This window comes from Sminthopsis crassicaudata, chromosome 2 (assembly GCF_048593235.1).
Source record: "Sminthopsis crassicaudata isolate SCR6 chromosome 2, ASM4859323v1, whole genome shotgun sequence".
Taxonomy (NCBI): Eukaryota; Metazoa; Chordata; class Mammalia; order Dasyuromorphia; family Dasyuridae; genus Sminthopsis; species Sminthopsis crassicaudata.
In genome coordinates this window covers 512,996,771-513,011,817 of record NC_133618.1, presented here as the reverse complement: position 1 = coordinate 513,011,817, position 15,047 = coordinate 512,996,771, and the positions used below count along the sequence as shown (strand labels likewise).

Sequence of the window (15,047 nt, the reverse complement as noted above, 5' to 3'; positions counted from 1 at the left end):
TTTTCTTCTTACAGCTGTTGCTGATTTGAGTTCAGCCAACCAGAGGACGCAGTTGACTTTTTCTTCAATATTTGCCATTTTCAGAGGGACTGAAACAAAAATTAAAATAAAATAAAAAAAACTTAAATCGAATTCATAAAACTAGGTGTAAAAGAAATTTAAATTCAGAGGATTCAATGACTGATTAGTAATCTGGGTTCAAACCCTTCTCTGTGACATTGTGTAACTACAGGCTATTAAATTTAACCTCTCTGAACCTCAGTTTCTTCTTCTTTAAAATGGGTATAATCATTTTCCTATTTAGAGATGGGTAAGTGGTGCGGGACACCTGAGTTCAAATCCACATAGTTCACGAGTAGTGTGACCCTCAACAAGTCACTTAAATGCTATCTACCTCAATTTTTTCACCTGTAAAACGAGGAAAAAGAGCAATTAATTCCCGTGATTGTTCTAAGCATAAAATAAGGTAGTTATAATTTTGCAAACCTTAAGGAGCTACATTAGGCTATAAGGTTATATCTACGTAAGCTTATTATTATTATGGCTAAATTTCCCTATTAATATGAATAGCAATGATTATCATCATCAATACTATTCACAATGTGCACACTGCTATGACTAAGGGCAGTAACACCATGTGATAGGAATCCTGGGTGACTAGTATTAGCCCAACACTCTGCACATTAATGATACATACTGCCATACTTATATTGCTTCGAGGGTTACGAGGAGCAAAAACAAGTCGTTCGCAAACTTTAAAGCACTAGGAGATTATTCGTTTCTAAGGCCCTACAAACGCCTGCTGGGGAAAATACACTAATACAGTCACAGAACGTCAGAGCCGCGGGGGCGCCCAAGAGTGCTTCAGGGCTCCTCCCACCTACTCTCCGGCACTGTAGAGGTGGCAGCTGGGGCCCAGAGAGGGACAGCGACTTACCTAAGGCCCCACAGCGAGCCTCTGTCCGAGGCTTAAATAAGTACTTCGATTTAGACTTGATATTGATTTAAAAGCCAGTTAACGGAAATATTGTCCTCCCTCCCGCTTCTCTTCCGCCTTTAATTACTGGCTTCTCCTTCCTTTTCTCAGCAGTGTCTTCCCTTCCTCCTCTTCCCCTAACACCCCCTCCCTTTCCTCCTCCTCAACCCCCTCCTCTAGAAATCTGACTGGGGGCTACGCCGGCGCTTGCGCAGTGAGGTGATACGGCCAGTCGAACTACGGTCGCTTCAGCTCCGCGCGAATGTGTCAGTAACAACTTAGGAACCGACCGGGAACCGGCCCTACAAGACGCGGCATCGAAATCTTTTCCCTGATTACCCCTCTGGCGCGTGCCGGGAAAGTGGGAGGAACGAAGAGGCCCGGAACTCTTGGGCTGCAGCCCGGTCCGTTTTTTCCTCGTCCCCGCTTCCTGTTAGTCTCTCGCCGGAGCAACTGCTTGCGTCACCTCCTGGGCTTCCAGAGATAGGACTGTAGGGACACGTCTCCCTAAGCGGGTGGCGCTCCTTTGCGCATCTCGTTCCGCCCAGAGGCGGTAGGCGGGGGACTCTGCTGCGCCTGCGCCGAGTGCGAGTCACGTTCCGGGCCGGGCCGAGGCTCTGGTGGGCTGCTGCGCAGACTCGCAGACTCGGGAGTGTCGGCGTGGCGGTGTCGGTGGTCGGCAGTGCGCATGCGTGGGCACAACACCGCTCGAATGGTGGTGGGATCTGGTCGCGGAGCGGGCGGTGCGGGCCGCGGGCAGGACGGTGGAGCCATGCCGGCCTCGGTGGCTTCGGTGATCTCGCGCTTCCTGGAGGAGTACATGAGCACCACGCCGCAGCGCCTGAAGCTCCTGGACGCCTACCTGCTCTACATCCTGCTGACCGGAGCTCTGCAGTTCGGTTACTGTCTCCTCGTGGGGACCTTCCCTTTCAACTCCTTCCTTTCCGGCTTCATCTCCTGTGTGGGCAGCTTCATCCTGGCGGGTAAAGATGACCACCAGAGAGGCCGTGCGGCCTGTGCGGGGCTCCCGTAACGTGCACGCTCCTTGCCCCTTCCTGGGACGCGGGCCACACTCCTTGCTATTGCTGAGCCTCCGGCCCTCACTTTCCCCTCCTGTAAAATGAATGGTCTGAACTAAATTTGCCTTGTGTGGCCCCCTTCCTGGGTTGCGGTAAAGTGAGGCACAGAATGAGTGAGCCTTTGTAACTGGACTCAGTGCTATTATTTGAAAGCACAATGTCCCTGTATCAGACTACCTCCCCTCCCCCCACTCCATTCATAACTTGCTCCCCGTTCAGTCCAGTGAAGCCTTTCCCTTCCTGCTTGTTTGGGGGGCCACTTAGACCACTGCCTCGGTGAAATCCTTCCCGTAGATAGTTTCTCTCTTCGAAGTTCTTTTTCATCTTCACCCAGTGACTTACTAAATTCTCTCCAGTTTATATTCGAACCCGGCCCAGCCTTTGGTTTTGCTTTAAGGCTGAGCTTGAAGTCAAGAAAACTTAAATTCAAATTCAGCCTCAGATACGGGCTCTGACTCTGGTCTAGATAGCCAGCCAATCAGTAAACATTTATGAGCACTTACTGTATGCCAGACCCGTCACTGAACACTGGCGTGTGGCGTTCCACAAGAAGCAGAGGAAAGCGCCTGCCCTCGAGGAGGTTACTGGCCAATGGGGGATAAACCCAGGGAACACTACAGAATAAATAAGTTAATTTTATTATTAAATTACTAATAAATAGTAGAAGAAACACGTTGGACTTAAGAAGGGTTAGGGAAGATCTCCTTTAGAAGGTGAGATTTTTAAGTTAGGACATAAAGAAACCAGGGAGCACTGGGTTTCCTCAACTGTCAGATGGGGAGAATAATAGCAGATACCTCCAAAGGATGCTGGAAAGATCAAACGTAATTTGTAAAAGCTCTTGGCACATAGTAGGTATTTTTCAAATGCTTCTTTCCTTCCTCCCCTAACACTGCCCCATCCCACCAGTAGAGTTCCAGTTAACAATGTGCATGGTATATAAATACTCACTTAATTTTTAAACCTAGTACGGTCTCTTCTTCAAACCTTTGAACCTTGTGTTTCACTTTCATGCACTCAGCCTTGGACATCCTCTTACACACTCTTAACCATGTTTAATGACATTGTTTGTCTCTGATAAACTGATTTCTGCTTTTTTATATAGCCCATATAGAATTTATATGTAATAGATTCAATGAATATTTGTTGATTTACTGACATGATTATTTCCTGCAGATATTCATAGCTAGCTGATAGTTCCAGGAACTGGGAAGGTCCATAAAGTGACATCCCATTGACTCATGCTATAGAGGCAAATTCAGAACTCATTCTAAGCTGATTCCAGTTGAGTGATTTATCTTCGAATTTGATTATAGAATATGAAATTTTAGGAGACAGAAAGAATTTTAGTGATAATCTAATTCAGCCCTATCACTCTGTAAGAAAATTGGCCCAAAGGAAACTCATAATTATTAATAATTTTAATATATAATACTAATAATTTAACCATGATTCATTAATATATAGGAATATAGTGATAATGTAATTATCATTATTTACATTGTTTTTCTTGCAAGGCAGACTTGCCCAAGGTCACACAGCTAGTGTCAAATATCTGAAGCCAGGTTTAAACTCTGGTCTTCTTGACTTCAGGGTTGGCTCTCTATATATTATTAATAGAAAGTAAATTGCTCAAGGGTAGGAACCGTTTTTATTGTGGTCTTTAGTCTCTAGTCCTAAGTATAACTCATAACATATACATATATATGCATCTAGTGGGTGCTTAATAAACGTCAGTTGATAATTTTGTACTCTCGGATAACGAGGCATTTAAACATACAAGTCATTAATACATATTCCAGGACCTAGAATCTGTAACTTCTTTGTTATGAGTATTTCTTCCAGTGATGCAGGTTGCAATTCTTCACAATTTGGGAGATCTATGAAAACTATGACAGTTTATTACCCTGTAGTCACTCTGGTAATGACTATTTTGTATTTTAGCCAGGTTGGCCCTTGGATCAGACACAGGTTTGAGCTTAGGTACATCTAGAATTGAGTTTTGTTGTTTTAACTGCACAATCCAGTATCATTTCCATGCTACTATGAGTCATTGGGAAAAAAGATTTTGACAATACATTTTTACTTCTTTGTTCTGCCCAACGAAGAAGCTCCTTCTACCAGTGTAGAACTATGCCACTATTGCAATTTATAGTTTTAGAGAGTTATTTGGGGTACTGAGAAGTGGTTGATAGGTTTGTAAGTATTTATTAAGCATTTATTCTCTGCAAACCTTTGTGCTAAGTGCTAAGAATACAAAGATAGGCAAAAACAATCCTTGCTCTTAAGGAGCTTACTCCATTTTATTCCCCCTCCCAAATTGTAAAAGCTTTAATTCTTCCAAACTTTATTTACTTTTAATGTTTATTCTTTTAACTTTTTGAGTTTTAAATTCTCTTCCTTCAGCCCATTGTGAAGACAAGAAAAATGAAATCTGTTATACATAGGAATTTTGCAAAACATTTCTATGTTAACTATGGCTGTATATTTCTCTCTTACGCACACACACAGTCTCACACAAAAAAGCAAAAAATGAGAAATTGTGCTTCTTTTTTTACTCAGTTCATGAGTTCTTTATCTGGAGAGCAGTAGTATTTTTTTCATCCATGTGTGTTTGGAATTGTCTTGGATCATTTTATTAATCTGAATAGACAAATCTTTCACAATTGATCATCATTGGTACTGTGCACAACGATCTCACTTCGCTTTACATCAGTTCATATGTTGTTTGGTCATGTCCAATTCATCCATTTGGGGTTTTCTTGACCAAGATGATGGAGCTACTTGCCATTTCCTTCTCCAGCTCAATTAAAATTTTTTTTTTTCAAATTTATTTTATTTGAAGAAACAGAATAAGCAAAAAGAAAAACAAATACAATACAAAACAAAATAGAATATTATCATGTGCCGAACAAAACATCAGGGAGAATTCAAAATATAGAACAAATACCAATTTAAGAAAGTATATATATTAGTGGAAGAAATTATATTCATGGGTGTCGTCTTTACTTCCTTGTAAATTGTTCTTTCCTGCACCCTTACTTTATTTTCTCCCCCTTTTCCCTAACTATAACTGGCTATAGTTAAGAAAAGATATATTTATGTATACATATGTAAATATATACATACACATACATAGACACCCATCTTGCTTTCATCCCCCCAAGCAAGCTACAGTTAAGAAAAGATATTTATGTATATATAGATATATATATACACACACATAACCCACATACATGTCTTTCCTATCCCAGTTGACTCTAATTAAATTATGTTTCATAATTTGGCTTACTATTACTCCCCAACTCAAAGTTCCGTCTCTTGTCTTTTTTCCTTACTCTTTGCTTCCACATCCACTTATCCCTTCCCCCTTATTTCTTTATAGATTTTGAAGAGTGCTATACCCTTTATGGTATATATGTAGTGTTGCCTATAGAACCAATTCCTAATGTGAGTAAGTTTTGATAGTTTCTTTTTCCTTTTTTTTTTTTGCTAAGGCAATTGAGGTTAAGTGACTTGACACCAGGGTCACACAGCTAAGACATGTTAAGTGTCTGAAGTCAGATTTGAACTGAGGTTCACCTGACTTCAGGGTCACTATCCACTGCACCACCTACCTACCCCATGAGTAGGTTTTCAGAACTAAGAACCCTCCTCCTTTCTCAAATGTCTCTGTGTCTATTCTTTCTCTGCATCTCATTTGTATAACATGATTACTATTTTTTTTTAAATTTTTATTTTATTTTATAATTATAACTTTTTTTTGACAGTACATATTCTTTCTCTGCTTCTCATTTGTATAACATGATTACTATTTTTTTTTAAATTTTTATTTTATTTTATAATTATAACTTTTTTTTTTTTTTGACAGTACATATGCATGGGTAATTTTTTACAACATTATCCCTTGCACTTCTATTCATATTTTTTCCCTTCCTCCCCCAACCTCCTCCCCCAGATGGCAGGCAGTCTTATACATGTTAAATATATTACAGTATATTCTAGATACAATATATGTGTGTAGAACCGAATTTCTTGTTGCACAGGAAGAATTGGATTCAGAAGGTAAAAATAACAGTTTACACTCATTTCCCATTGTTCCTTTTCTGGATGTAGCTGATTCTGTCCATCATTAATCAATTGGAATTGGATTAGCTCTTCTCTATGTTGAAGATATCCACTTCTATCAACATACATCCTCGTACAGTATCATTGTTGAAGTGTATAATGATCTTCTGGTTCTGCTCGTTTCACTTAGCATCAATTGATGTAAGTCTCTCCAAGCCTCTCTGTATTTCTCCTGTTGGTCATTTCTTACAGAACAATAATATTCCATAACCTTCATATACCATAATTTACCCAACCATTCTCCAATTGATGGACATCCATTCATCTTCCAGCTTCTAGCCACTATGCAAAGGGCTGCAACAAACATTTTGGCACATATAGGTCCCTTTCCCTTCTTTAGTATTTCCTTGGGATATAAGCCCAGTAGTAGTATGGCTGGGTCAAAGGGTATGCACATTTTGATAACTTTTTGGGCATAATTCCAGATTGCTCTCCAGAATGGTTGGATTCTTTCACAACTCCACCAACAATGCATCAGTGTCCCAATTTTCCCACAGCCCCTCCAACATTCATCGTTATTTGTTCCTGTCATCTTAGCCAATTTGACAGGTGTGTAATGATATCTCAGAGTTGTCTTAATTTGCATTTCTCTGATCAATAGTGATTTGGAACACTCTTTCATATGAGTGGAAATAGTTTTAATTTCATCATCTGAAAATTGTTCATATCCTTTGACCATTTATCAATTGGAGAATGGCTTGATTTCTTATAAATTAAAGTCAATTCTCTGTATATTTTGGAGATGAGGCCTTTATCAGAATCTTTAACTGTAAAAATTTTTTCCCAATTTGTTACTTCCCTTCTAATCTTGTTTGCATTAGTTTTGTTTGTGCAGAAACTTTTTAATTTGGTGTAATCAAAATGTTCTATTTTGTGATCAATAATGGTCTCTAGTTCTCGCTTGGACACAAACTCCTTCCTCCTCCACAAGTCTGAGAGGTAAACCATCCCATGTTCCTCCAATTTATTTATGATTTCGTTCTTTATGCCTAAATCTTGGACCCATTTTGATCTAATCTTAGTATGTGGTGTTAAATGTGGGTCCATGCCTAGTTTCTGCCATACTAATTTCCAGTTTTCCCAGCAGTTTTTGTCAAATAATGAATTCTTATCCCAAAATTTGGGATCTTTGGGTTTGTCAAACACTAGATTGCTATTTTTATTCACTATCTTGCCCTGTGAACCTAACCTATGCCACTGATCAACTAGTCTATTTCTTAGCCAATACCAAATGGTTTTGGTGACTGTTGCTTTATAATATAGTTCTAGATCAGGTACAGCTAGATCACCTTCACTTAATTTTTTTTTTTTCATTACTTCCCTTGAAATTCTCGACCTTTTGTTGTTCCATATGAATTCTGTTGTTATTTTTTCTAGGTTATTTAAATAGTTTCTTGGAAGTCTGATTGGTATAGCACTAAATAAATAGACTAGTTTAGGGAGTATTGTCATCTTAATTATATTCGCTCGGCCTATCCAAGAGCACTGAATGTCTTTCCAATTATTTAAATCTGACTTTATTTTTGTGGCAAGTGTTTTGTAATTTTGCTCATATAATTCCTGACTCTCCTTTGGTAGATATATTCCCACATATTTTATACTATCAACCATTATTTTGAATGGAATTTCTCTTTGTATCTCTTGCTGTTGGATTGTGTTGTTAATGTATAAAAATGCTGATGATTTATGTGGATTTATTTTGTATCCTGCAACTTTGCTAAAATTCTGAATTATTTCTAATAGCTTTTTAGCAGAGTCTTTGGGGTTCTCTAAGTATACCATCATGTCATCTGCGAAAAGTGATAATTTGATTTCCTCATTTCCTACTCTAATTCCTTGAATCTCTTTCTTGGCTCTTATTGCCGAGGCTAGAGTTTCTAGTACTATATTGAAAAGTCATGGTGATAGTGGGCAACCTTGTTTCACTCCTGATCTTATAGGGAAAAGTTCTAGTTTATCGCCATTACTTATGATGTTTACTGAAGGTTTTAAATATATGCTCCTTAATATTTTAAGGAATAGTCCATTTATTCCTATACTCTCAAGCGTTTTTAGTAGGAATGGATGTTGGATTTTATCAAATGCTTTTTCTGCATCTATTGAGATGATCATATGGTTTTTATTAATTTGATTATTAATATGGTCAATTATACTAATAGTTTTCCTAATATTAAACCAGCCCTGCATTCCTGGTATAAATCCCACTTGGTCATAGTGTATTATCCTGGGGATGATTTTCTGAAGTCTATTTGCTAATATCTTATTTAAGATTTTAGCATCAATATTCATTAAGGAAATTGGTCTATAGTTTTCTTTCTCAGTTTTCGATCTACCTGGTTTAGGTATCAGTACCTTGTCTGTGTCATAGAAGGAATTTGGTAGGACTCCTTCAATCCCTATTTTTTCAAATAGTTTACATAGCATTGGAGTTAGTTGTTCTTTAAATGTTTGGTAGAATTCACATGTAAATCCATCTGGTCCTGGGGACTTTTTCTTAGGAAGTTGGTTAATAGTTTGGTCTATTTCTTTTTCTGAGATGGGACTATTTAGACTACTTACTTCTTCCTCTGTTAATCTGGGCAAGCTATATTTTTGAAGGTATTCTTCCATTTCATTTAAGTTATCGAATTTATCGGCATAAAGTTGAGCAAAGTAGCTCCTAACTATTGTTCTAATTTCCTCTTCATTAGTGGTGAGTTCACCCTTTTCATTTTCAAGACTAACAATTTGCTTTTTTCTCTTTCCTTTTTTTAATCAGGTTTACTAAGGGTTTGTCTATTTTGTTGGTTTTTTCATAGAACCAACTCTTAGTTTTATTAATTAATTCAATAGTTTTTTTACTTTCAATTTTATTAATCTCACCTTATTTTTTGAATTTCAAGTTTTGTGTTTATCTGGGGGTTTTTAATTTGTTCCTTTTCTAGCAATTTTAGTTGTAAGCCCAATTCGTTGGCCCTCTCTTTCTCTATTTTATGCAAGTAGGCCTGTAGAGATAGAAAATTTCCCCTTATTACTGCTTTGGCTGTATCCCACACATTTTGGTATGATGTCTCATTATTGTCATTTTCTTGGGTGAAGTTATTAATTATGTCTATGATTTGCTGTTTTACCCAATCATTCTTTAATATAAGATTATTTAGTTTCCAATTATTTTTTGGTCTATTTTCCCCTGGCTTTTTATTAAATGTAATTTTGATTGCATTATGGTCTGAAAAGGATGCATTTACTATTTCTGCCTTACTGCATTTGATTTTGAGGTTTTTATACCCTAGTATATGATCAGTTTTTTTATAGGTTCCATGAACTGCTGAGAAAAAAGTATATTCCTTTCTGTCTCCATTTAGCTTTCGCCAAAAATCTATCATATCAAACTTTTCTAGTATTCTATTTACCTCTTTGACTTCTTTCTTATTTATTTTGTGGTTTGATTTATCTAATTCTGAGAGTGCAAGGTTGAGATCTCCCACTATTATAGTTTTGCTATCTATTTCCTCTTGCAGCTCTCTTAATTTCTCTTTTAAGAATTTAGATGCTGGGCAAGCTATATTTTTGAAGATATTCTTCCATTTCATTTAAGTTATCGAATTTATCGGCATAAAGTTGAGCAAAGTAGCTCCTAACTATTGTTCTAATTTCCTCTTCATTAGTGGTGAGTTCACCCTTTTCATTTTCAAGACTAACAATTTGCTTTTTTCTCTTTCCTTTTTTTAATCAGGTTTACTAAGGGTTTGTCTATTTTGTTGGTTTTTTCATAGAACCAACTCTTAGTTTTATTAATTAATTCAATAGTTTTTTTACTTTCAATTTTATTAATCTCACCTTTTATTTTTTGAATTTCAAGTTTTGTGTTTGTCTGGGGGTTTTTAATTTGTTCCTTTTCTAGCAATTTTAGTTGTAAACCCAATTCGTTGGCCCTCTCTTTCTCTATTTTATGCAAGTTGGCCTGTAGAGATATAAAACTTCCCCTAATTACTGCTTTGGCTGTATCCCACACATTTTGGTATGATGTCTCATTATTGTCATTTTCTTGGGTGAAGTTATTAATTATGTCTATGATTTGCTGTTTTACCCAATCATTCTTTAGTATAAGATTATTTAGTTTCCAATTATTTTTTGGTCTATTTTCCCCTGGCTTTTTATTAAATGTTATTTTGATTGCATTATGGTCTGAAAAGGATGCATTTACTATTTATGCCTTACTGCATTTGATTTTGAGGTTTTTATGCCCTAGTATATGATCAATTTTTGTATAGGTTCCATGAACTGCTGAGAAGAAAGTATATTCCTTTCTGTCTCCATTTAGCTTTCGTCAAAGATCTATCATATCAAACTTTTCTAGTATTCTATTTACCTCTTTGACTTCTTTCTTATTTATTTTGTGGTTTGATTTATCTAATTCTGAGAGTGCAAGGTTGAGATCTCCCACTATTATAGTTTTGCTATCTATTTCCTCTTGCAGCTCTCTTAATTTCTCTTTTAAGAATTTAGATGCTGCACCACTTGGTGCATATATGTTTAATATTGATACTGCTTCATTATTGATGCTGCCCTTTAGCAGGATATAATGCCCTTCCTTATCTCTTTTAATTAGATCAATTTTTGTTTTTGCTTGATCTGAGATGAGGATGGCTACCATGGTTACTATTTTTTATCTTTCTCTTTTAGACTTTCTTTTGAGCTTAATCTGTTGTAAATCTTAAATATAAAGTCTACATACATAATTGTAGCTCCAGCATATTTGAATTGTTTTTTGTTTCTTGCAAAATTTTCTTTTTGATTTGGGGGTTTTGAAATTTGGCAATAATATTCCTAAGAGTTTTCCACAAAGGATTTCTTTGACTTGGTGATCAGTGGTTCATTCTATTTCTACTTTTCCTTCATGATCTATCACTTCAGGACAATTTTTAAAGATTATTTCCTGCATTATTGTGTCAATAATTGTGACAAAGTTCTCTTTTTGGTCACAATTTTCTGGCAGTCCAATTCCTATATTTTCTTGATCTTTTTTCCAGATCTGTTGTTTTTTATATAAGATGTTTCACATTGTGGTCTATTTTCTCATTCTTTATAATCTTTTTTGTTATTTCTTGGTCTCTCATTGCTTCACTGCCTTCCCCTTGCCCAATTCGAATTTTCAAAGAGTTATTTTCCTATTTGAGACTCTGTACCTTCTTTTCTAATTGGTTAACTTTTTTTTTTTTTTAAATAATCTTGTTTTTCTTGTGTGTTTTAATTTTTTTCTTTAGTTTTTCCTCAGTGTCCCTCATATGACTTTTGAATTCTTTTTTGAGTTCTTCTATAAATTCTCTCTGATCAGGGAGTCATTTCACATTACTCTTTGGGGTGTCCTCCCCACAGATGAATCTTGGTCTTCTCTGTTCCTGTAATATATTTCAATGGTGGGGTTCTTTCTTCTTTGCTGGTTCATTTTTGAAAAAAATAAACAGTATTAATGTAAACACCTCTAATAATGGGGTGGTGGGATGCTACCTCAAGTTTCCTTTTAGCTCTTCACTCTGACCAGGAACCCCAAACTAAGAGCTCCCTGCAAGTGCCCACAACCAGCCTCGCCTCTGCCTCACCAAATGTTGGCTCCTTCTTACCTAGGGCCATCTTTCAGTAGCACAGTTGGGCCTAGAGTTCCCAGTCAGTGAAGGTTCACTGTGAAGGGTTTCATCAGTGAAAGTCTCTGGTTTCTACTGAGGGTCAGCCACAACCAGATAGCCAGAGGGATTCCTACTGCAGAGCTAACCCAGAGGTGTTTGCACTTCAGACAGGTTAATACCTTCTGGGGACTTTCTTCAGATCTTGTCTGAAAAGACCCCTGTTCTGCTCCAAGTATTCTTGGTTTTTCACCTGTCTGTTTGCCCTGAAGTGCAGATTTGTTTGTAGGAAACTGGGAGAATATGGAATTTACCTACCTACTCTGCCATCTTTCCGAATCTTCCTCCAGCTCATTTTACAAATGAGGAAAATTGAGTTAAACAGTCACAAAATTGGTAAGTGTCTTGAGATCAGATTTGAACTCAAAAAAATGAGCCTTTGCTATTTTTTTTTCCTGAAACCATCCCTTTTCTCTCTCTCCCCACATCATTTTATCTAGCACCTTTAATACTGTCACAAACGTATGCTACAACTTAGGTTCAACCCATTCCCCAATTGATAAACATCTCAGTTTTTAGTTTTTTGCCACCACAAAAAGAGCTGTTATAAATAGTTTTGTACAAGTAATTCCTTTCTGGAGCAAAGATCAAGAAAATATAAGATTCTTTGCTCTTTTTGGGATATTGACTTAGTAGTTTTATTGAAGAACATGCACAGTTTTATAGCTCTTTGAATATATTTCCAAATTGTTCTCAGAATGGTTGGGCCAGTTCACAATTCCACCAGTAATTTATCAGTATACTTATTTCTCTCATTCACTCTAGAATTTGTCATTTCTAATAGATATGAAGTGGTGCCTCAGAGTTGTTTTAATTTGATGTTCTCTGCAATGTATAGTGATTTAGAAGGCATTTATTTTCTATGACTGTAGATAGCTTTGAAAACTGATTTTTTATGTTTCTTAATCATTCATCATTTGAGAAATGGATCTTATTTTTATGATTTTGACTCAGTGCCCTATATATTTGAGGAATGAGACCTTTATCTCAAAATGAGACCTTTATTTTAGTAAAATTTTTTTGATATTCATTGTCTTTTTGGTATATTTTAGCAAAATGTTGTTTCCCTGATTTTCTCTTTAATTAGGTCTATTTTTGCTTTTACTTGTCTGAGATAATGATTCTTTTTTATTTCCAATGAAGTATAATAGTTTTTGTTCTAGCCCTTTATGTTAACTCTGTGTCTTACTGTTTCAAGTGTGCTTCTTATAAACAACATTATTGGATTTTGGTTTCTAAACTGTTATTTACTTCCATTTTTATGGGTAACTTCATCCCATTCACATTCACAGTTATGATTTCTGTATATTTCCCTCTCTTCTGTTTATCCTTTTCTTTTTACTCTGTTCCTTAAAAGTCTGTTTTGCTTCTGACCACACACCTTCCTTAATTTGCCCTTCCTTTTATCATTTCTGCCTTCCACTTCCTGAGTCCATATCTCATCCCTTTTCTCTCCTATTTCTCTTTTGGGCAAGAGAAGTTTCTATACCCCATTAAGTGTGTATACATAGTTTTACCTATTTGAACCAATTTTGATGAATGTGATTCAAGCTTTGCCTATTACTCCCATATTTCTCCTGCACTATAAAAAGTTCTTTCTTGCCTGCCTCTTTTATGTGAAGAATTTTTCCTCATTCTTCTTCACCTTTTCCTTTTTTCTTAATGCATCCCATCCCTTTTTCTCATCCCTTTACTTTTTTTTTTTTTTGAGATCACCCCAACACAATAGGCTTTCATCTTTGTTCTCTGTGTGTACTTCTAGCTACCCTAGTAATGATAAAGTTCTTAAAAATTACATATATCATCTTTCCATATAGGAATGTAAGGATTTTACATTGAGACCCTTATCATTATTCTTTCATATTTACTTTTTTAATGCTATTCAACTCTGATCTTGTTGTCAGGAATGCTGGAAAGTCCTCTGTTTCTTTTAAGTATCTGTTTTTTTCCCCCTGGAAGATTATGCTTGCATCACTCTTTTCTTTTTCTACTTTTTACTCTATTATTCTTACTTCTTTCTTTAACTCAGGAATTCTCTTTGGGCTTGTGTCCAATTACCATTTCCTCCCCTTTGGGGCATTGTTTGTAGCTGTTTTCACTCTTGTCATCTGAGTTTTTGCTGCCATAATAACTTTATGGTCTAGTTCTTTTTTTGTTGTTTATTTCTTGGCTTTGAACTTTATGTTAAAATTAGGCTCTGTTCACCTTGAAATGGGAAGGAATTGTTCCAAACTTGAGGCTTTTTTGTTCTGTTGTTTTCAGGGGTAATTGTGGGGGTCTGAAATGTTTTGGTTCTTTGTGGGTAGTGAGATGTGGGGAGAGGTGTGCTCAGTGTTCTCTTGTTCTGTGTTCTGGTCATACTCAAGAAGAGTCCCTGCTTCCTTGCAGCTACAAGCACTAGCAATTCTTTCAGCCTTAGAACTTGGACCCCTGTTTCCTTATGACTATGAGCTCTCTTCTCTGCAACTGTGATGCAGAACTATGGATGGGCAATGGGAGTTGCTATTCACCTCCAGCCATACCTAGTGCCAGCAAAGAGTTTTCTGTCATCTTCTTACCAATTGTCTGATTGCATCTCTGGGCTGAGAGTCTGGAAGCTGCCAGTGCCACCGTTGATACTATTGTAGCCACCTTCAAAGATTGCCGCTGTCACTTGCTGTGGTGTGTGCTCTGGATTGATCCCCACCATGGGGTCACCTCTCAGGCCAGCCTCCTAAGTTTTCTTAGCCTGGACAAATTTCTCATTCTGACCTTTGTTTAACTGTGCTGTTCAAAATTTGAGGAGTAATTTCAGAGTTGTTTGGAAGAGGCTTTTTGAAGAGTTCATCTGGGTTGCTACCTGTATTTTGACATTGTGGCTTCACCCTTGAGGGAAAGCATTTTAAGCATCAATAGCTCATGGAAGCGCAGAATTGGGAGATAGAGAATCTTTTGAGAAACAGCAAGGTCAGCATCACTATATGTGCAAGAGAGTAAAATGTAAGAAGCATGGAAAAAATGAATAGAAAGGGACTAAGTTATGAAAGGCTTTAAAAATTAAGTAGTATTTTTACCTTTGATTTTGAAGGTAATAGGGAACACTAGGGTTTATTGAATAGTATAGGAAGCTCACATTTGGTGGGAGAGTGTTCGATGAACTAGAGTGGGGAAACCAACCACAAGCCTATTGTAGGAATTGGAAATATGAGGAATTGAGAGTCT

General features: G+C 36.9%; 1 protein-coding gene across 1 annotated transcript in view; it reads left to right on the top strand.

The window, feature by feature from the left end:
• The first annotated feature begins 905 nt into the window (after nucleotides 1–905).
• Nucleotides 906–15,047, top strand: part of DAD1 (defender against cell death 1) — a 41,762-nt gene continuing 27,620 nt past the window's right edge. The window contains exon 1 of the mRNA XM_074294215.1: nucleotides 906–1,959. Within this exon, the coding sequence (XP_074150316.1) occupies nucleotides 1,665–1,959 (295 nt within the window). The 5' untranslated portion in view covers nucleotides 906–1,664. The remainder of the gene's footprint in view (nucleotides 1,960–15,047) is intronic.